The 24,399-nt window shown below is 36.3% G+C and overlaps 1 protein-coding gene across 1 annotated transcript in view; it reads left to right on the plus strand.

Moving 5' to 3' along the window:
- LOC145680336 (fatty acid synthase-like) overlaps positions 1 to 24,399 on the plus strand; it is a 63,000-nt gene that overhangs the window by 8,522 nt on the left and 30,079 nt on the right. Inside the window, exon 2 of the mRNA XM_081750723.1 lies at positions 12,260 to 12,630. Coding sequence (XP_081606849.1) covers positions 12,286 to 12,630 — 345 coding nt within the window. The 5' untranslated portion in view covers positions 12,260 to 12,285. The remainder of the gene's footprint in view (positions 1 to 12,259; positions 12,631 to 24,399) is intronic.

Genomic DNA, 24,399 nt, shown 5'->3' on the forward strand with positions numbered 1-24,399 from the left:
ACAGATGTACATGAAAAATTAGTGTGTTAGAGCTGAGGGGAGTTGAGGAAGAAAATAACACATTTCTTGAAAATTGCCTGAGGTCAGGGGCGTGCTGTGTTGGACACTGGGTTTCCCCTCCACAAAATCTCGACTTTTCTGTAAGTTTGGCCTAATTTTAGGAGTAGTTCTGCAAATTTTAATACAATCTGTCCTCATACTGAATTTAGGACACCACCAAAAAGCCACGGAGCGAAAAAAACGAAAGGATTTTTTGGTGGAAAAAAGTAATGAAATTGGTAAGTGGGCCATTCCACGCGAAAGTGAGCCTGAACCCAAATTTTCGAAAACTGTTAAAATCAATGCATTTTTACGTATATATGAAGTAAATAGAACGAAATTTACTTTTTCACAAAGAAAAACTTATTTATACTTAGAATTCACGTAAAATTTTAAGTCTGAGTTGTGAATTTGTAACATGTCAGCTGGGAGGAAAATTTTTATTCTTGTTATCGGCCACATTTTACGGTATATTGTGCATGTTTGGCTGAAGTAACTTCGAGCTATTCAAGACGCTTCTTTTTGCTACAAGCTGCAGTTGAAATAGTGTTTACAGGATAAAAATTGGTTATAATATCATTAAAGATATAAACGTCAACTTGAGTGTCCTGCCCGTGACAGAAAACTACCAAAAGTTATTGTACTGAATTTCTAAATTTGTGAATGTGGTTCGTACTTAGTAGAAGTAACAATTTTCACGTGTACTTCACATTTACCAAATTTTGGACTAATGCTAACAATATATTTCGATTTATTTCAATTTGAAAACTTGTCCTGCCCGTGACAGTGGGCATGCCACTCGTGGGATAGTTTGTGTACATTGGTTATTCACTATAGAAAATTATTCCATGTGTACTAAAATAAAGTTTTCTAAGCATGAACATTATTTACTTAAATAGAGGATTATGTATTACTGTCAGTATGATGTTTTAACTTAAAATAAATGTTATATAAATATTATCATTAGTGTCACCTTTCTGTTCGTTTCAAGGGAGCAGTAGATGGGATTGAAGTACGTACAAAACGGCCAGTATGGAACTTTGTGAAACAAAACAAAGTAATTGTAGAATGTGCTGCTAATTTCGTAGCAGCTTTAAGCTTTTCGTTTCAAAATATATCTGTTTTACTACTATCATCAGCAGAAATTAAAAAAAAAAAAAAAAAAAAGACGTTTTGAATAAAAGACGGGAAAATGCTCTTGTCAATTGAATGTCTCCAATCAAAACAGTTATTCCTGCAATTTGACAGTGAAAATTTGGTAGTTCGTCGAACTTTTAAATTAGAGTTTCATCCGTATAAAATCTTTCAATTTCTAACAGACTTTTATTCAGATTCTGAAAATGGTGACTCTAAAAGCCATGAAGGTATCCTGAGGGACGACTTACAAGATTTGTGTTAGACCAGCTGTTGAAGATATATAACAATAAACATTTTTGTTGATGGAATTTTTCTCTAGTGGACAGAAAAAGAAAACATAGACATGCAGCTATCGCACAAAGCCCAGTAGAAGAGGACGAAGAAGTCAAGGAAATTCGTATGAAGACCGTAAGCGATTGCGGTAAAATTTTCAAGACTGTTGAAGATGTGTCTTACGTGCATTTCGATCAAATAATACCTTTGAGACCAGCAGTGCTGTGCCCCCGGGGGGAGGGGGGCGAGCGTGGTTACGGCCCCGGGCGTCAAAGTAAGGGGGCGCAAAATTCAGGAGATTCAGGAGGAAAAAATATATATATATATATATATATATATATATATATATATATATATATATATATATATATATATATATGTATGTATGTATGTATGTAATAAAATGGAAGGAAAACAAGTATTAAAAAGTGCTCAAAATCAACGAAAAGCAGGGTTTATTTTTGAAAATTTTCTTACGCATCGCGCCAACCATAGTAACGCTTTGAGGCTGGTCTGTCGATCTCACTCATATTTACGGGGGCGCCGTCGCGACGCGTTGTATACTCTCGCCCCGGGCGCTGATTTTCCACGGCAAGGGCACTGGATACAAGCACCTATTTTATATACTGTTAGACAGTGTTTTGTACGAATTTCCCTACAAGGTGGGTGTAAATGGGCAAATAAAACCATTTCCTAAAGTGTAGGTGGTGAGAAATAAGTGTACGGCATATTATTATTTTTATGTGGTAAAAGCGAGCCTCAACTGAAGTAAATATAATTATTTATGTAAAATACTATAACAGAACAGCAGAAATTAACTTATTTTCCATTTTATTTCATTTTTGAAATCATTCTTATTGAGATGTTGTGTGTTGATTCACACGGTGTCCTGCCCGTGACAACCATGTGTCCTGCCCGTGACACAGTAAAGTTTAGTTTATTCATTAAATAAATATTTGGCAAATTTCTATTATGTGAAGTTTGTTTAAAAATTTCATCATTTATACATTTCCGTTTAAATAAAAACATTTTGAGCTAAGAATTCACAGAGTTTTGTAACATTCACTTGGTGTGTCGAAAGTCACTTCTCTTTTTTGTCCCCACCCGTGACAGACATTTTGGAATTAATATTTTCTACTCTAAACAGAAAAAAATACTGAAAACATCAGCTACATATACTCCTAAGTCTGTACTGCTCATATATCATACAATTAGCAGAATTTATGTTGTACTTTTAGAAATATACAACTTTAAAGCATCAAAAATGTAGTGTAAATGTCCTGCCCGTGACGATGGAATGGCCCAAGTGGAAAGGTGAAAAAAAGCACCATTTTTGGTTTAAATTTGGTGGAATGAAAACTATCTTAATTAATAACACAGTTTCACAAGGGTCATATTTTTGTAATAATTCACTACTCTGAATTCAAATTTGAAATTAGAATTTCGCTACCAGGCATATTTTTTCAGTAATACAGGGTGTCCCATAAGTTCATGACACTTCTAAGTATTAAGAATATTGACGGCATATACGGTATGTATACATGGACGGCGGTAATTTTGTCACCGGAAAGTTCGTCAGGGTAATTTCGTCACCGGTAATTTTGTCACCAAAATATTACCATATAGGTAATTTCGTCACCGAAAATTTTGTCATGATAATTTCATCACCAGTGTCTTTTAGAACATAATACAAGTACAATGAATGAATAGAAACCGTTTTTGAAATTGCTTTCTTTAATCTTCAACTGAAGCAAATCGAAATATAATAATAATAATAATAATAATAATAATAATAATAATAATAATAATAATAATAATTATTATTATTATTATTATTATTATTATTATTATTATTATTATTATTATTATTATTATTATTATTATTATTATTATTATTATTATTAAATAAATAGTTACATATTTTGTACATCGTATTTGAGATAAGAGAGAAAAGTTTTTAGTGATTCTGTCAGAAATATTATCAAATAGGAAATTTTGTCATGGTTATTTTTTCATCTTTCTTGAACTAAGTAGAGGCAAAGTAAATGACCTAAACAACTTACGTTATTTTAATCAAACTTGGAAAACAATTCGGTTGACGTTGAACTCTGCAAAATTTAAGTTTCGGGTACTCGACGCAGGAGCAAGCACCAGTGCAAGAAAATAGTGCCAGCTTCAGCAAATGTTAAAAGCAAAGGCAACGTGGGGAACTATTGGGTGTATCACTATTTACAAATATTAAGCTTCGCCAATATCAAAATTTCAGAACAGAAAATTGCAAACAAATATGGGAAGATATGCCAATCTGTTCATTTTCCCGCAAACTAGACGGAAATTTGCATCGTTCTTGTACCGTTCTCTGAGCCCAAACTCTTGAACCTTCATCCACGTTAACTGAGTCATGTACAAAGAGTGATCTTTTTTTAGGAGCTATTGAAAGAAGAATGTTATATTTCAATATTTCAACTCTGATTAAACATTGGCCAAATTGTTATTGGATATATATGTCAAGAAAGCAAATTTATATAAAGGAAGAAAAACATATACTGTAAATATTTCTAACAATTTCCTTTAAATATAGCCTTATGGAGCTATTGAGAAGTGAAACATGGATGGTGGATGGACTACTTTCCAATGGCTCCTTAAAAAGGAAAAAAAAAAAAACTTAGGCCCTATATGTTATTTGAGGTGAGACTTCCTTTACTAGGTGTATGCCTTAATGCAGAGCAAGACACAACATTCATATGAAGAACTGTTTTGTGCGGTGGTGCATCAGTGCAGTGAATTTAGTGAATACCCGAACCCTGTAACTGTGGTTATGGATTTCGAGATAGCGGAAATGCACACTTTAAAGACAACTTTTGGAAACTCAACTCGTGTACAGCATTGCTTTTTTTTTTCACCTGACTCACTAAACGTGGAGAAAGGTCCAAGAGATTGGATTCACAGAACGGTACAAGAGCAATGAATGTTTTGGTGACGAAATAACCTACATGCTAATATTTTGGTGACGAAATTACCGGTGACGAAACTACTGTGACGAAAATTCCGGTGGCGAAATTTCCGGTGACGAAATTACCTAAGTTCATGTATACTTATATACAGAACACGGCGTATATTTAGAAAAGGAAATTTCCAATGTAATATCTAGCAACACTATCAATTTCGATTTTCAGAAATTAACAAGATTTTCCATCAGTGTTTATTCTTCCAATGAATCCAATCTAATACTAACTTTGATTCTTGTGAGGTTAAGCTGTTACTTCTACTTACTTAAAACTAAAAAAAAAACTTTGAGTTTTACGTCCCACGGTTATGACGGTTAGGCTAAAGGAGACGGTGATGATGAGTAATGAATGAAATGGTGGAATGAAGAAAGTGGGAGGAAACGGGAGAACCCCGAGAAAACCCACGCACACGGTGTTTGTCCACCACAAAGTTCACTTGGCGAGGGCTGGGATCGAACCCGCGACCCCAAGCACCAGAGGTGAACGCTCTACCACTGAGCCACCGCGGCCCCCTACTTAAAACTCAGGTCTTCATGAATGAGAAATCAAGAAAAACATGAACCAGTATGTTATTAGACGACTGCTTATGTATCAGTAGAGACAACAAAGACACCCACTACAAAACACAATATAAACCAGTAACTTCTTAATCACTATTTCATTCTCAGAGAACTTTTTTGAACATGTGTCTGTACTTATGTAACACCCTGTATTACTGAAAAAGCAACAATGATAACGAAATTTTGATTTTAGACTTCAATTCAGCATGATGAATTACTATAGAACTACAGATCTAGAACTGTAAATGAAGAATGCAAGGGACATTAAACTTTGAGAGTTGATAACTTCAGAGACGTAATTAAGCTATTTTGCGCCCGGGACGAGATCTTGTTTTGGCGCCCCCTTCCCCAACGTAAAACGTAAATATATAGCTACAGTAAAAAAAAATCTTCGTTTTGCACCCTCTCAATCCGGCGCCCGGGGCACGTACCCCGTCAACTCACCCCTAATTGCGGTCCTGGATAACTGACAGGTGAAAAAAAAATAAGTAAACTGAGTTGATAGTTTCACATTTTTTTTGGATCTATGTGGTTCTCTATTTCCCATATGTACATATGCTATAGAAAAGGTTTTTTCTAACATTGGCCCAAGCTCTTTTATTTCACGGAAGATAACTTGTGGTTTTGCTTTAGTCGTGAGTACCAACATTTTGTAGTTTCAGCAAATTTTTGTATGGACACGTTAGTATTTATATTCTCCACAATCTAAGATAGAATGGGAACTTCTCATTTCTACATCTATTTTTTCCTGTGATATCCGTTTTGATACCTCTCCTATTATTTTGTGACATATTATACTAGTAAACATAATTTTATGCACTCTTGCATATAAGAAATGGATGCAATGAACTTTAATACTGGTGAGAAACGAAAAAGAACTAATGGATAAGGAACGAAAACAAATATTGGTACGATAATCAGCCTTGTAGTCTTAGTTCTGGAAAAAAGAATGGAATAAATCCCGTGTCCATGATGACGCCGGATCCAGTAAGTCATCCACGTGCGTTTCTTTCTCCCATTAGCGTGTAGTAATATACGCCTAATACAATTGTATGCATTACTATCACACTTAAGACCAAATCTACAATCGGTATATTGTCCATGTCGAATTCAAATGTACACAGCTACACAGATAGAATGATATTCCTTTCCCAAGCCGAAAAAGAACAGTTTTGGTATGGTTAAAATCTCTGAAACAGAGCAAGTTTGAAGCGGAAAACCTCAGCAAGATTCCGCATACTTCACGTGGTGTACAAGTGGCTCTACTATTAGTTTATAAATGTGTTCTACGATTGCCATCGGAAAAGCTTTTTTTTTTTTTTTTTTTAATTTTATTTTGATGTAGTATGGTGCATATTTTGTTAGGTTTCCTTATAGCCATATTTCTTGGGTTCAAACTCAGACGTGAATTCATCTATTCCATTCCAGATTTAAAAGAAAAATATCCGGGTTAACTTTAGTTTTAAAAATCTGATTTTCAAAATTGAGAATTTCTCATGCTAGTTGCAATCGAAATTGATAAGGAATAAGGCGATAAAAATATTTTCTAATAATAATAATAATAATAATAATAATAATAATAATAATAATAATAATAATAATAATAATAATAATAATAATAATAATAATAATAATAATAATATCTCTCGCTTTATCATGCACTACATCACTAGCTCTGTTGAAACAGTAAGATTTCTTCTCCGAACCGATGGGTTTCTGTCAGTACAGGGAGACTGTCTCCTAAAAGTATTTTTCAAGCAATGCTCTATTTGGCTTAGTCCATTATGGTTTTCATAATGTATGTTTACAAATTTATTTATTTATTTATTTTATTTATTTACGAACATAATAAAATAAAATGAAATAGCCAACATACATTATGAAAATTATAGGCCAAACAGAACATTGCTTGAAAAATACTTTTAGGAGACAGTATTCTTTTTCTTTCTTCAATACCTGCCTGCCTTTTCTCCTGCTTGCCACTATTTATTTTTCCATTTCTTACTACGGTCATATTAATACAATATTCTATAGAAGCATTGTAGAATCTAAAGGCCAAACTTTACTCGATTACTGATTTACAAAGGTTTTGAGTTTATCGGCCCTTTTCACCACCAGTGTTATACCAGACCTACACCTACAGTTTAAAGTGGAATCTTAATTATCGTAATGCGTTTAAAACTTCGCCCATCAGGATTCGAACCCGGTACCACGTGGACCAAAGGTGCACCAGGATAATAACAAGTGTTATATTTTGTTTAAAAAGTTACTTGTACTCTGTTAACTATTCATATAGACTCCGGCCAGGAAGAAGAAAGAAAAGTGCGAAAATGTTATATTCATTGCTTCAGTTTTTTTTTCTAACTGTACATTCATCCTTCTTCCTACGTAGTGGACAGCAGTAGCAGGTGAAAAAATTCTATTGCTTTGTGACAACAGACAGCATTTCCAAGAATTATTTTATCCCTCTGTGCTGTGTCTTCAACCGTAAATACCGCGAATTCTTGGTAAATACAAAGCATCACATGATCTGTTCATCTTTAGGGTTTTGCCCTCATGAGGGCCGCCCTCACCCTCACCTCACCCTCATTTTAGTAGTTGAGGGTGAGGGCGTTGGAGGGTGAGGGCGATAAAGTAATTGAGGGTGTGTGAGGGAGGGTGAGTGTGAGGGCGTCAATGGAGGGTGAGTGTGAGGGAGGGTGAGTGTGAGGGCATCAGTGGAGGGTGAGTGTGAGGGAGGGTGAGTGGAGGGCGTCAATGGAGGGTGAGTGTGAGGGAGGGTGAGTGTGAGGGCGTCAGTGGAGGGTGAGTGTGAGGGAGGGTGAGTGGAGGGCGTCAATGGAGGGTGAGTGTGAGGGAGGGTGAGTGGAGGGCGTCAATGGAGGGTGAGTGTGAGGGAGGGTGAGTGTGAGGGCGTCAATGGAGGGTGAGTGTGAGGGAGGGTGAGTGGAGGGCGTCAATGGAGGGTGAGTGTGATGGAGGGTGAGGGTGAGGGGCGTCAATTGAGGGTGAGGGTGAGGGAGGGTTAGGAAAAATGACCATCTCTGCTTTAAACAGAGTGGAGCAAATAAACTACTGCTTTTGGTACGAAATGCAATGAAACGAAATCTTTAACATCCCACGATTATGCCCTTTAGAGTAAGGGAGACGATTATTATAGCCAGTCAATGATGATGCAACAATTACTGGAATGACAATGTGGGATGAAACGGGAGCACCCCCAAGAAAACTCACGGACACGATGTTGTCCACCACAAGCTTGCTTGGCAGAGGATCGAACCCAGGGATCCCACGCACCGCAGGTAAAGACTCTACCACTGAACCAACGTGACCCTGCTTTTCGGTACGAGAAATGATAGCTAAGTTTCTAGTAGTGGTGTGAACGAGATGAGACGAGACAGAACAAAACTTAGGTTTTGGTGTTTCGTAAGTTTTGTAGAAGTCTCGTCTCGTATAAAATCTCGAATAATTCTCCCTCGTGTCGTCTCGATTTTCGAAAATGATTTCTCGTCTCATTTTGTAAAATTTATGTCCAAAATTTTTTGGTCGCGATTTCTTTCTTAGTTCCACCTAGAAGTGATCAGAATCCTTCCACATCACGAGAGGTATAGAAAGGGTGTGATATAACAACACTTAAACCATATGCATTACTTGAGTACATTGCGTAATGCCGTTTGTGTCTATAGCCTAACGTTAATAAATTCTTTCTTCATTGTGTTCTTACAATCTCTTTATCAAAATTATAGTTTTTTATTAAAAAATACTATAATTCATGTAACACTAAAACAGTGTTTAAGAACTAAAGATTTGGGCCAACTAGTGTTGCCAACGCGAATCGTGAATTTTTCCCCGTCTCGTCTCGAAAATAAGATTCAAGCTTTCATTTTCTTAATCTCTATTCTCGACTCGTTTCCGAAATGAGACGAGAGATTCCTCGTCTCGGGGTCAGCACTAGTTTCGAGCTTGGAAATAAATCGTTTAGGAGAGGCTTTGGGAAATTTTATTTCAGAGATTAAGATTTCATTGTAAGAGTCCACTTTTTTTTTTTTTTTTTTTTGAGAATTTTAGTTTAAGAGTTACTTTGATATTGACGTCAATGATTGTTTTACAACAACAACAAAAAAAAAGAGTGATTTTGAACATATTTTTTTTTGATTGAAGACACATTTGACTAAATGTTCACGATATAGTAACACTTAGGTTAGATACTGTACCAGGGCCATGCCTTGGAATATCAGTGCCCGCGGCGAGAGTATACGACAGCGCCCCCATACATATATTCCAAGTATTTTTCTTATCTTTTTTCTTTTTTCTTTTGCATTTTTCGCCCCCCTTACTTCGGCGTCCGGGGCCGTCGCCCCGCCCCCCCCCCACGGCACGGCCCTGTACTGTACTATTGATTCATATAAGGTATATATTGAACTCAAGGACCACAGGGTTGATTTCAACTTATTGTTCTCATCTGCTTGGTAAATAAAGAAGTAATATATATCTCATACTGTCTGGACTTATAAGCATCCTGTACGACATAAAAATTTATATTTAAATTCAAAAATTTCGCGACCCATCTTATACGGATGTGTGACACACCTGTTGGGAATCACTGAGTTGAATAATATGTGGTGTCTTGGACTTAACATACCGCAGCACACACTAATGTGAGCCTTCTTCTGTGGTGTTATCATTTAAAAAAAATGTTTATCTGAAACGAAACTACAAGACATTAGTAATTAGTGACACACAAATAAAAGTTGACGGGTTGAAAGCACATTTCGCAACGTATCGTAATATTATGAAGCATTTGGTTTGCAAATTGTCACCAATTGTAATGATTTGTCACTTTTTTAAATAAATAAAAATTTCCCATGCTAAGCACAGTAAAGAGGATTACGCGAAATTCGTATATGAATGAGATTGTATTTCAATAAGGATAGTTATGCAACCCACAACTCTGAAATGTTTTGAGGGCTGCATGTTAGCGTTACGCGAAACGACCAATTTATGAATGAATGGGTTATGGGTAGCAAGGTGGCTATTCAGTAACTTTACTTTCACCAGAGTTGTAAATCATACTGTGAGCCAGTCAGGGTTTCCGGGTCTTTTTGCCAGGTCCAGGTGTGCAATAGCAGAGTTCCAATACTCTGCACAAACCATCTTCCAAGCAGCTGTTTCTTGCTACAATCCCCTTACTTGGCAACACGTCTTTCCTTTTTTTCCCTTCCTTTTGAAATCTTTTAAACAGCAGGCGGTCTATTGTTCCGAAACGCACTAAATACGCTCGAGCTAACGTTTTCTCCGCGTTTTTTAATTGCTTTCGCGTTTGTGATTAGCCATCTACATTTAAATACATGGTCAGCGTATTGCAAGCGTACGCATGAGCAATAGTTACGCTTTGCGATCGCCTCAAATAGCCGGGTACTTAAGCCTCAGGAAGTTGGTCGAAAAAAAAAAGCAGCAAAAGTAATAGGGTCATTAGTGATTTAGAGAAACTGAAAGGTTTCGGGAATGAAATCAATATAGAAATAAGATCAGTATGCAACAGCATTTAGCACATAATGTTGTCCATCCAGTTTTGAGTACAATCTCTTAAAGAAAAACATATTTTTATACGTCATAATAACGTCATTTGGAATTTTGGGGCACAGTTTTCACATGATGAAGAAGGATATTTCACTAGTTTCACCTTATTTCTGAAGTTTCCGTGAAACAAATTGCATGTCACGTGCAAACTCTTGAATGGTTCTACTTTTTTTTTTCTCTCGTCTACCTTTATTTTCTTTCGAGATATCTAGTTGTGAACGAATCTTTGGCCCATCGCCTATGCCAATATATCAGCTTAGCGCTATCCTCTATGGATGCTTCTCACATATGCGAAATGCGGTTGCATACTGATCTTATTTCTATATTGATTTCATTCCTAAAATCTCTCAGTTTCTCTAAATCACCCAAGGATGTTATAAAATAGAGGATCTAGGCCTACCCATACAACAAAATCATCAAGAAATACGCCACAGCTTCGCCACACCTACTCTGCCCACTCCGCGCTACTAAGATTGCAATGCTTTGAGCCAACAATCATGGCGGAAGCAAGAGCAGCCAATCAGACGTACCGGTTTAGACGATGCTCGGTTGTGTTTTGGTTTCATTGAGATCATATGATGAAGATACGTATGTGCAGATCCTCTATTTTATAACATCCTTGAAATCACCAATGACCCCATTACATTTGCTGCCCTTTTTGACCAACTTCCTGAGGGTTTATGGCCAAAATAATAGTACCTCTAGATAGGGCTTGACGAGTACTTTCTATTACACCTACCGATCAATGTCTAACTTCTGGAGCCTTTGCCAATGGAACTGTGAATGAACCTATGAATAAACTAACATTTATTGCAAGGTTGCTAAAATTCGAGAGAGAAAACTTTTAAAACGCTATCCACAAGTTTCTTAATTCAAAAATCTTGACACAATATAACGACAAAGAAAGAAGAAATTCTGTAAACTTTGACGTTAAACTAACATCATACCCAAAACAGCCGTTTATGGCTTTAAATTTGTAAACTCAACTCTCCGAAGCTTAGGATAAAATCTTTCTAGAATGGAGAACAAGCTAAGCAAGTTTTTATACTAAAACAAAAATATTTTTTTCTTTCTTTTCTTTTTTTGTATTCGTTTCTTGGTTCATGATAGTCTTCCTTGACTACCATATCGACTTAAGGTAACCAGTAAAATACATATGTATATCAATATGTATAAAAAAATTAGGCAACCAGAAGCGACACTTGGGATATGTGGGTTGTATACCTTACACTTGAAGGTGAGAACTACAATGTCAATTTGGGAACTAATCAAGATAGTCAGCTCTAAATTGAATATAAGACTTACAAGTACTGGATGTAAATTCACTTTGTAATTTGTAGACTTCACTGCAGAAAAACGAAAATGGAGCGGAAACAAGAAAGTCATAAAAGGTTTTCCAAAAAAGCGAAAATTTCAGTTCCCCCGCCAAGAAACGTCTTTTTACTAGAAAAATCTCCGTCCCCTTCCCAATAAAGAAAACAGACTTTTTTGCATAACTAGTTCCAACATTCTGAAGTTGAAGTATTTTTTTTTTTTTTTTTACTTTGCATATGATTTATTTCGTTATTGGTAAATGGAAGAAATAAATGAGCTTAAGAATATGTAAACAGTAAATGAAAATAAATATAACCTTGTTTCATTTAGGAATTAACCTGATTTCAGGTGAAAATTAAAACCAATTGTGAGCAATGACATCTGAAGTCAACAACCAAAATGGCGTCTGTCAAGAGGAATGTGTTGACAAGAAACTGGAACTTCCAGAATTACCAACTGACATATCTATGTTTGGGAACGACGCTTTGATTCAGTTTAATCTGAAACAGCTTATGCCAAGTCATACTATAGTTCGTATTCCTTCGAATGCTCCTCGAAACAGCAGGGAAAATCCATTCATTATAGTACACGCTATTGAGGGAGTTGTGTCTGCCCTTGTTCCATTGGCTAGTGAGATGAAAGTTCCTGTCTGGGGTCTTCAATGCACTGCTGATGCTGACCTTTCGTCAATGGAAAATTTGGCTTCGTTTTACATTAAGGTAAGTCAATTTATTCAATACAACTTACTTTAATTAACAGAAATAAGCAGGGCTTGAAAAGTCGTGCTTACAAGTGCTCGTCAGCCAAAAAAATCTACTAGTCAGACCATTTTGCAGTCAGTGGTTATACAAATGAACAAAAATCACTATGCGTCACAGTAAACATAACACTTTTTTAAAATTATTATTTTGTTTATTGACATGTCGCTTACAAATAATAATAATAATAATAATAAATAATAATAATAATAATAATAATAATAATAATAATAATAATAAAAAGGAGTGACATGGAATAAAACACGTCTTTGATTGATCAGACTTCACTCGCCACTGGTGAGGAGGCGGGTGGATTTTTCAAACCACGGAAATAAGTATATCGTAGAAAAAAAAAATCAGTAATATGGCGCAAATAGAACGAAGAGTGAATCTGGATTAAGTTTGACATAAGAAGATGCCTTATTTCCGTGACTTTTTAACTTTGTTTTTTTTTAATGTACTCTAGAAACAGGGGGGCCGCGGTGGCTCAGTGGTAGAGCGTTCACCTCTGGTGCTTGGGGTCCCGGGTTCGATCCCAGCCCCCGCCAAGTGAACCTTGTGGTGGACAAACACCGTGTGCATGGGTTTCCTCGGGGTTCTCCCGTTTCCTCCCACTTTCTTCATCCCATCATTTCATTCATTACTCACCATCACCGTCTCCTTTAGCCTAACCGGCATAATCGTGAGACGTAAAACTCAAATATTTCCTTTCATTTTCTTAGAAATAGGAAAAATCAAAATAACCAGAAAAGAAATGGCATTCGAAGTCTAGAACAATGTTCTATATGCAGGGCCGGCGCTAGAAGTTTTGCCGCCCTGGGCGGTACTTTCACATGCCGCCCCTTTATTATATTCTTTCTCAAATTTTGCCGCCCATGTATTCTTTTCTTTTTTCAAATTTTGCCGCCCATCAGACTTGCCGCCCTGGGCGATGGTACGGCTCGACCCCCCCTCGCGCCGGCCCTGTCTATATGAAGGGGAATGTAGGAGAATGCGTATTGTACTTCTTACAATGCTGCTTAATGTTCATTCCTCCGTTTCTTTGAAGTCGCTCCATATGGAAAGTATGAATATGATCATTGTTAAAGGATATATATGTAGCTTTTGCTCAAATTGATTATGCATCGATTCGTAATATATATGTTAAACTTATATGTCAGTTAGAAAAAGGTGTAGTTATTTCATTCGAAACTCCATAAAGCACTGACATTCTAGTTCATGTTAAAAAGGGATATATATATATGAAATGAAATGAAATATTTAGTTTTACGTCCCACGCTTATGCCGGTTAGGCTAAAGGAGACGGTGATGATGAGAAATGAATGAAATGGTGGAATGAAGAAAGTGGAAAGAAACGGGAGAACCCCGAGAAAACCCACGAGCACGGTGTTTATCCACCACAAAGTCCACACAGGGATATATATATATATATATGATACACATATTCCCCTTTTAACAATCAGCGCACGACACGTTAGGAGTCATCTCTCTCAGTCTCTCACTCGCTCTGTTTCTATCTCTATCCCTCTGAGGTTCACCACGTGACTCAGTGCCACATTCCGTATTTGTCTCCATACAACTCTATGTAAAGCAACGCATAACATACAAAAAGTCATAACTGCCAGTGGCGTATTTAGGCGGGCTATCGGGCTCAAGCCCCCGAAATAAATTTGTTAGTTTTCCGTATTCCACTTACAACAATAATCTTACCATTTCAAGAATTTCATTGACTTTCAATTTTAAGAACTACATTGTTTTTTTCTTTCTTTCATCCATTTTACTCTTCTGTTTTTTTTTCTTAGTTGTTATTTCTTTCGTTTCTCCAATAATAATTTCGACCGTTCTTAGTTGTGATTGAAGTCGGCCGTCGTCAGTAACACGAAAACTAACTGGAGGTGATAAGCGAAACTGTTGTTCCACACCAACTTGCACGGATATCGACATAGGGAACTTTAGTTATTGTGGCAAATTGATATTTATATCGTTTAGTTATAAAGAAAGGTAAATGTTTGAATTAAAGAAAATCAAGAGGAAGGAATAAGTAGCCTAGGAAAATAAGTAACCCAAGAGGTGCTTCCTTTTTATTCTATGAATAGAATAAAAGGTTTACTGCTAAATTTTTGTGTGTATCATATGACATAAGATTTACCAGTCTGCAATTCTTGCCATTAAAACTGCAATCAGTATATTTCAGTTTCAACTTGTCTCAATATTTTCTTTCAGGTAAAATCGTACACAGATAAAATTGAATATTTCCATTGTTTTTCCTAAAATGAAATCAGTTAAGTCGAAATGAGATTACAAATATTCAACGTGTGTTTGCAGGAGCGTCATTTCAGATTTGCCTGTGGGGGAAGGAGTAAGATCTTGCACTGACATAGGTTTTACGGTTTTTTCCTAGTATATTAGCAAAGAGTCGATCAAAATATATTTAATCCTCGAACTGAGGTGGGCAATTGCCCACCTTGCTTCCCTGTATTGTGCATAGCTCCCGGATTCAAAACCCTAAATACGCCACTGATAAGTATTAGGCTTATGCCGATTATCACAAACTAAATCGCACATTTTGCGCTACCTTGACTCAAATCGTTATGGGATGTGCATGCTGGTCCTTTTCAGTAGTAACAACGGGTACAAATTGATGATTCAGCAACAAACATTTCGTACTTTCTCATTACGTATCTCATCAAATTTTGACAGTTAATCTTTTCATTTCATAACCTAACATCTGCTGTAGTGTCATCTCGTATTATCTGTCAAAACCAAGGATCTTATAAAATAGAGGATCTGCCCTTACAACAAAATCTTGAAGCCATACGTCACAGTTTCGCCACCCCTACTCTGCCCACTCCACCCAATAGGATCGCAATTTTTTCGCCAACAAACATGGCGGAAACGAATGTAGCCAATCATACGATGGCTGAAACGAGAATAGCCAATCAGACGTGCCGATGCTCGGTTGTTTTTTGGCTTCATTATTTAATAGAATGAAGATATATATGGGCAGATCCTCTATTTATAAGATCTTTGGTCAAAACAACTAAATGTACACCTGTTTGTGAATCTGGCACCCCTGCACTAACTGGTGTGGAGAATATGAAAATTAAATCAATCAATTCTGTTGTCTGGTAGGGAGAGGCACTTAAAGTGTCAAGCACACCCTTAAGAAGGACAGGAGTTGTAAATACAAATTATACATAGTAGAGATAAATGGTAACAATAAAAGAAATACGAAAAAAATATGAAACAAAGGTAAATATCATAAAAGATTAAAAGTAGTGGCATATATTAGAATTGCTGTAAGGACGTCAATAACAAAACCTTCAGGGCAAAATGGTCATGGTCTAATGACTAAAGCAACAGACTACCAATTTAAAGCGCAACAAATCGAATCCATGAAAGGAATATTTTTTTTAAAATCACCGATTGATTGATTGATTGACTTTGAGTTTAGCGTCACTTTCAGCAGCGCTAACACTTCTTAGCCACGAGAGAGTTTTCATTTAAATTATCTCGATTTAATAGATTTGCAAAATGTCCGAATATAATACTCGAAACAACAACTTGACTATTTGTCATAACTAAATATTTTATTCTAAAGCAACACTGTTGATTCATTCTACACATATACACATCCCAATATAATTCCAAAAACATTGTGATTTGCAGTTATTATGATAAGACTCTATAAGAATATGCCAATCATGATACTCTCAGATTATTTAGCGATCAAATACTGTTTGGTGTTTCATCTTGCATTAAAAATTAAATTATGTAATGCAATTTTCAAATCAAGTTTTACCATTTAAAGAAAAAAAAAATGGAATAGAATTGCTGTGGATGTCAATATCAGGTGTAGTCGGGGCAGGGCCGTGCCGTGGGAAGGGAGGATCGGGGCGACAGCCCCGGGCACCGAAGTAAAGGGGGGCGAAAAATTCGAGAGAAAAAAGGAAAAAGATAGGAAAAATTGCTTGGAATATATGTATGGGGGCGCTGAGTCGTATACTCTCGCCCCGGGCGCTGATTTTCCACGGCACGGCCCTGAGTCGGGGAGCGTTTTGGTTTGGTTTGTCAGGAGGGCGCTAAGGCGAGTTCTTGCCCCGGGCGCCAACTAGCCTGGTTGCGTCGCTGACTTTTCTGTAAGTTTAGTCTAATTTTTAGGGGTCATTTTATAAATTCTAATATTCTTATATTACTGCTTAATGAAGACTAGTTCTATATAATGGAGTCGTTAAATTAAAACTTTTGGTCAGAAAAGAAATAATATCCATTATGTAAATGACAGCAACATAATGTTGAGTAAATAAAATGTAAAAATAAAATGATCACAAAAATATGTGAAAAATATCCTAGTGTGCATGAACCATTAATTAAGCTGTTGTGAGAAGTAGAGTGTTTATTCATATGAAGTGCATGAATAGGAACAATAACATTTAAAAATAAATTTCTGTCTTAAGAAGAAAATCTCGTCTACTAAAATGAAGTTCAAAACAAACAAACAACCGGGCAAAAAACAAGTGTACAGGGATTAATATCATTATCACTTCATGAAACGCCAAGCATAATCGTTTGTCTGTGGTTGGGCGCTTCTCTCGCTCTGCTCTGCAATGATGTGATATATCACCAGCCAGTCACAGTCTCGTTTCTGATATGACAAAACCTTACTACTCTATTAACCTTGAAAAATGACTGAACAATTATGTAATGATTATGTAATATAGTAATACTTTGTATAGCTTTCAGCTACTTCAATGTTGTAAACCTATTTAATGGTTAATGCCGAAACAGGGCAAATGAAATAATTCGTTCTTCCAGCATATGCAATAATCAGAGTTTTTATCAATCTGATAGTTTAGCCCTTTCTAGTCCATTGTGAGTAGAACCAAAGAAAAGAGGCGAGACTTTGACATTTTAATTGTTTTCATTCCATTCTGATTTTGTCACGGTCGACATGCGTTATTTGCAATTGATAAAAGTCCAATGTCTGGTGTTATACAGTTCTATTTTAATGGTTGCCGCTCATATAGTAGGATCTAACTCTGAAAAATATATCAGGTACAGATTAAGAACATGAGGGCTACTTCATAAAATTATTTTGCATCACTTTTCTTGCTTCAAAAGACGCCCCAACACATTCTTAAGTGTTTATTTTTTTCTACTGCTTGGCCAAAGAACTGTAATCTGCCGGCAAATCGATATGCCACAAAAAAGATTATTGTGGTATATCGATTGCCGGCCTTGCCGATTTTTATCAAGATGTCTTTCACTTGAAAATGAAATGAAATCTTCGAGTTTTAGGTCCTACGGTTATGCCGGTTAGGTTAAAGGAGACGGTGATTATGAGTAATGAATGAAATGATGGAATGAAGAAAGTGGGAGGAAACGGGAGAACCCCGAGAAAACCCACGCACGCGGTGCTTGTCCACAAAGTTCACTTGGCGGGGGCTGGGATCGAACCCGGGACCCCAAGCACCAGAGGTGAACGCTCTACCACTGAGCCAGCGCGACCCCTGTCTTTCAGTTGTGTCCGTAAAGGGGCATGTATAGATGTTGTGAGGAATGACAAGATTTATGTTCATATGTGAATGATCTGTGTAGAACGCGCAGGTTCAACTAGTATATGCTTAAAGCACTTGTAATGGTTTCAGACCAGGAAGGTATGGGATCCTGCGGAATGAGGAAAATTTCCCCACTTTATATTTCTAGAAGAAATTCCCCACTAAAAACTTGCTGGGTTGAATAAAGTAACGCTATTGTTAGAAATTTACAAGGTAATCACAGTGATTGACATATAATTAACATGTATTTCACACGTAATAAATGGGTGAACTTGTGGTTAACGGCATCCCTAATCTTACATACTGTAGCTTAATAATTATGGATATTCAAACCTTGATGGTATGAAACAAGCTATTGTGCGGTCGTATTTTCTTACACTACGTAACAACGTTGAATAGTATATACGTATCTTTACAAATTCTCATTGTTAAAAGATAAATACCATTAGGAAATCCACGAAGGTCCATTGTGGTAAACCAACAATATTACATACTGATAATTACGATAATGAGGTTCCAAAATGCCGCAAATCGTGTTTTTCATTTTAATTTTGTCTTTAACTACAGCATTAGATGTGGAAATGTAAATTTTCCGGTCTTTTAAATCGATTATCATGACACAAAACAGGAATATGTTTAAAGAATTTCAAATTGCTTACCTGTAACAAATCTTTACGCAATACAAGAGGAAAAAGTCAATTTAATGTAAACCCAGAAACATACGTGAAGTAATCTGTGATCGTATTATAAACAGTAAGTTGAATGTGGTGAAATAATATACAAAAAAAAGATATACATTTCAAAAGAACATTCTTTCTTTAAAAATTAACAAACAAAATTAAACAAAACGTTAATTTTTTTTAAAAAAATAATAAAATATTTTTTATCTATATATTACTTTATTCATTTGATGTTGTTCTTGCAAACCTTCATTTCTCGCATAAAGGAACAGGAAAAAGTCCATTATTTAATTATTATATGTTGTATTTACATTTGTTGTATAAATTGACATTTTCATATTATTACAAGAAATATTTTAAAAATTGTATAATAATAACATGGATAGTATAATAATAAAATAAATTGTACTAAAAAGTTAAAAAAGAATACTTTTTCCACAAAATTTCATTTTAAAAATTATAGTATGCGACAAAACAACCAGTACTGAAATCACATCGTTGGCATTTATTTACTTACTTATTGTTAGCAGTCGGATTTTGTGGGAAATTGTCTGAGAAGGAAAATTAAGGTGACAATCGACGTACTGTACATTCACGAAGTGTCCCCTCGGGATTCGTCAAAAATTGATTTAAATGCAAAGTTCTCCGCGGCCCAAAGTGGATTGTACTAATTTTAGCGGCCCATACGGGTAATTTGCATATTTATGGGTCTTCATATATATCTGGAATTCATACACTACTATAACGCTTGGTCACAAAATTGCTTTTAGTTTCTTTAGATGTAACTGAACATGAATGTGGGCATATGCAAAACAAATTGGATCAAGTACTGTTTCTCTGACATGTGTTATCCACACCGGCCGCCTTCTTGAATCCGCCATATTGGATTCAACTTTCGGTTTTTCAAATGGGAATAGGTGCATGTGATACCTCAAATTCATATAAAATTTTCTCGGAAATTCATTGATGTAGTGTGTTTTACGGTAGCTTGTACCATTTACAAGATATTGCATGTTAAATGTGAGGCACTTCGCAAATTCAACCATTAAAAAGTTGTGCCGGGCCCGTATGTATATGTGATCTTTTACGTGCTTTATTTGTTGACGAAATGTTTTCTGAACGTACATACATACAGACACACAGATGTAAATAGGATATGGTAGATCTTCACCAAAATCTGGTCGTATCTAGATTTACATTATGCATTTTGTTCGTAATACAATACTTCAATGTTATAGTATAACATGGAAGTAATAACAATCACTCACAGAAATGTTGTAAGATTATGACACCAATGTTGTAGAGAGTTTGTTTATACCTACAGTACGTTTCCAATTAGAAATTGTTTTGATTTGCAAACATCAAAAACGTAAGCGTAACTGATATTACTCTGCTATGTCTATTTGCGAAGTGCCTAGAAGGATTTAACATGCAATATCTCGCAAATGGTACAAGCTACCGTAAAACTCACTACACCAATGCATTTCCGAGAAAATTTTATCTGAATGTGATGTATGACATGCACCTATTCCCATTTGAAAAACCGAAAGTTGAATCCAATATGGCGGATCCAAGATGGCGGCTGGTGTGAATAACACATGTCAGAAAAGCAGTACTTGATCCAATTTGTTTTGCATTGGAATTGAAACAAGAAATTTTGTCAAATGGATATCAACTAAATGTTACTCGAGATATATTGTAAATTTAAAAGGAATCGCGCTTGTATATACATCGTGTGTTCAAAATTTTGACCATTACGTCACAGACATTCTTCATAGCAGTCCTGTATATCAATTAACATATTAGTGAACACGGATGGCTGCGACGACGAAACAAATGGCTGAATAGACCCTATTCTCTTTTAATTCCGCTACAGTGGTAAACTGTTATCTGTTCGGAAAATTGCTTCCTTCAGCATACCCCATACGTAGGCATCTGGAGCCATGAGGTCAAGGGGTGGGAAGGATATGAAAAATCCGTTTCACGGAAAATCAAGCCATCTTCCAACTCTCGTGGGCAGAAGGGCAAGTGACTCACCTGGACTCACCAGCTCCATCTTGCTGTATTCATTGTTGTTGTAACGACAGATTTTTGGTGCGACAAAAGCCGTGCAACTCATGCAAGAATGGGTCAATAATCAACTGTCGATTGAAGTAGCGATCAAGGTACACATGAATTTCATCACTGAACCATATGCTGCTGATAAATCTTCATTTTCATATGTCATAGCTCCAGAGCAATACAGTAGACGTGCGCGCTCATCTCCGTCAGTAAGATGCTGCCCCACACCGTACGACGGAAATAGTGATCAACAATAAACACTTTTTCCTCTGTTGTGAGTAACATTATCTTCACACCAACTGCACTACGCTATAGTATTCGCGCCGAATCGTGAAGCTTGACTTAGATCTAGTGATGTATCGCTCGCGAATGAGTCGACTCTTCTGACTAACTCTTTTGAATAAGTGAGTGAGTCGTTGTTCACTAGAAATGAGCAACGATTCTTCGAGAGTCGTTGTTCTTCAGGAGTCATTGCTCTTTGGGAGTCGTGGTTCTTCGGGAATCATGATTTTTCGGGAGTCGTGGTCCTTCATTGTTCTTCGGGTGCCGTGGTTCTTCAGGAGTCATGTTTTCTTTTCTTTCTTCCTCTTTTTTTTTTTTTTTTTTTTGAATCACTGTTCTCTGGAAGGAACGATTCTTTAGGAGTGACAGTGTTTGGAGAACGTGAATCTTGTACGTCGCTCACTCGCGAACCGCCCTCTTGCTGTTTAATCTTGTTGGTTGGTTCAGTCAGTTGCTGTTTTGGAGGGGTAGTTTCGCTGGTTCTAACTATGGCGAGCGCCTCTTCATGGCGAGCGCAAATGTGCGTTGCCTTAGTGTATTTGTATTATCTGTCAGGAAAGTAAATGTACACCTATTTTTCGAGTCTGGCATTCCTGCGCTCCATCCGTGGAGAGTATGAGAATTAAATCAATCAAATGTTTACTGAGGGGCAAAAAAAAAAGTTTAATCTGAACAGGACATTTCACAAGGGCAAAAGCTGTGAATACGAATAGTGCATAGTGTAAATAAAGGATGACACCAAAAGAGAAAGCCAGAAACAGCTGTTAAGCTTAGAAAAAAAGAGTAAAAATTGTCGAAGTGGGAACATAAAACACAAATTCAACAAATACGCCGACAACTAAACATTCACCACGCCATGATCTTGGTGTAGTGGTTAAGGTGCTGGATTATAAATGCAAAGGACGCCAGTTCGAATCCCGTGATGGACATTTTTAAAATTTTTTGTTAGTAATACATAAAGCTCATGAGAGATGGTAAAAGAGGTCGTATTTAGTCTTTCGTAGCAATTATTATTGGTAATGTTTAATACTGATAATACTTTTTGTCTTTGCGTATTGCTTTTATTCTTTTCTTCATTTGGAAAGAGAAGAATATCCGAACAAGTGCCACCAAAATTCCTCATATTTTGAATGTAAACGCCATTTGCAATTAGTAAAGAATAAAAATTGAACGTTCCGATGTAGCTGCAAAAGTAATAAAGAAAAACATGGAAGTGGAGCGTTCGAATCCATACTCATGGTTATTAAAAATACAATTTCTACATGCCTTACATCTCCCAACCACGTTTCTACGTTAGCAAGAAAGAGGCTTGTGTTTAGGTTAGGCTGGTCAATACGTTTTGTAAAGGGGCTCGGTTTAGCTCTCACGCACCACAGGTGCGAGAAGGGAGCAAAACACTTTTTCTCTCTCTCCCTCTGTATGTCTATTTATCTATCTATCTGTATATATATAACGCTATTTTTGAATGCCATAACCACCCTAATTTTCAGCGGATTGAGACGAAAATTGGCACAAACATTAATTGTTGAAATATCTTGATGAGTTCATTAACCAGAATAATCAGATTAAAATGTTCAAAATGGCGGCCCTTCAAACTCTTAAAAACTTCCAAGGGAACCAAATTTCGCCTATAAATAGGTATTCAGAAAGTTTGAATAACTTTTCCTCTTTTAATGAAATATTTGTGTGCAGGGACTTATTGAAATATTGGACCCGATTAATCGCCTAAAGAAAGTTCACACCCTTTCGCTACAGTCAGGCTTTTTTTGTAGGAGGGGGGGGGGTTATTTTCCTATCGGAACAAGATGATTATTAGTGATGATATGGAATTACACATTGAAAGTGAAGTAACTTGTGAAACGTGTTATTTGAAAGAATAATATAATAAATGTGCTTTTCCCTAACACAGAGAACTGTAAATAATGCATTTCGAGTTCGGGAGCGTGAATGGCGAGGATTGACTTTTAGTAACGCATTTGCTTTTCAGTAACACATTGCATTGCAAATAAAGGTAGGTAACATTAGTAGTAAGTAAAACAATAATAATAATAATAATAATAATAATAATAATAATAATAATAATAATAATAATAATAATAATAATAATAATAATAATAATAATAATAGTAATAATAATAATAATAGGTGCTGTTTGTGGCAAGGCAATATCTTCCTCAATTCTTCTTCAAACGTAATGATTGTAACGCCATATCTCCCTTACAAACAAAATATTAGCAATTTATATCGAGAGAACGGGAAGTTGTAAGCTATAGTGATGGGAGCAACGTTGGACAGTATGCACTCATAGTACTCAGAAAAATATGCGATTTCAATGAAAAATGAACGAAGAGTCATTGTCATGGCTAGTCATGGAGCCACGGCAGAGCCCTCTTTATGCAAAACGTCAATAACTTATATCGAGAGAACAGGAGGTGATAGTAAGATGGGACCAACGCTGGACACCGTGGACTCATAAGGCGCACCGAAAAAATAGGGGGGGGGCGCCAGCCAGCCTTACTTATTTCCATATAATAATATAAAATTATATTGTCCAAATACACACACGAGTTACCTAGTAATATTTGATATTATTATTATTATTATTATTTATTATTATTATTATTATTATTATTATTATTATTATTATTATTATTATTATTATTATTATTTTATTATCGACAGCGTCTTTTCATTACGTGTGCATGTTTGACATGAAGCCAAAGAGAAGATCCATCATTCGTAGAAAGAATAAGAATAGTCAGTTACTTTAACTGTGAACGACAGCGAAAAATACGAAAAGAGTGAGTGCTTGTAGCGAAAAGAAATAATACTTTCTCTCAAATGGATAAAAAATCAAGCCGAGACGCATGGACGGCGGGACAAGCCAGTGCTTGGTCCACTTTTTTTTTAAATGAGTCACCGAACGTGTTTCAGTAACTTACTTATTGCTAATTTTACTTGCTTCACTCGTTTAACTTGCATTCTCTAATAACTTATAACGACAGGGACACGAACAGAGAAACATCGAGAGCAGTTAAAAATCATAGATGATCTGCCGCCGGGAATCGAACCCGGGACTCCATACACCAAAGCCGCACGTGCTAGCCACTAGACCAGCGGGGAGGCCACCGCTCGTTCTCTGTGTCGTT

This window comes from Thermobia domestica, chromosome 3 (genome assembly GCF_964235325.1).
Source record: "Thermobia domestica chromosome 3, izTheDome1.hap1.1, whole genome shotgun sequence".
NCBI classification, from domain to species: Eukaryota; Metazoa; Arthropoda; class Insecta; order Zygentoma; family Lepismatidae; genus Thermobia; species Thermobia domestica.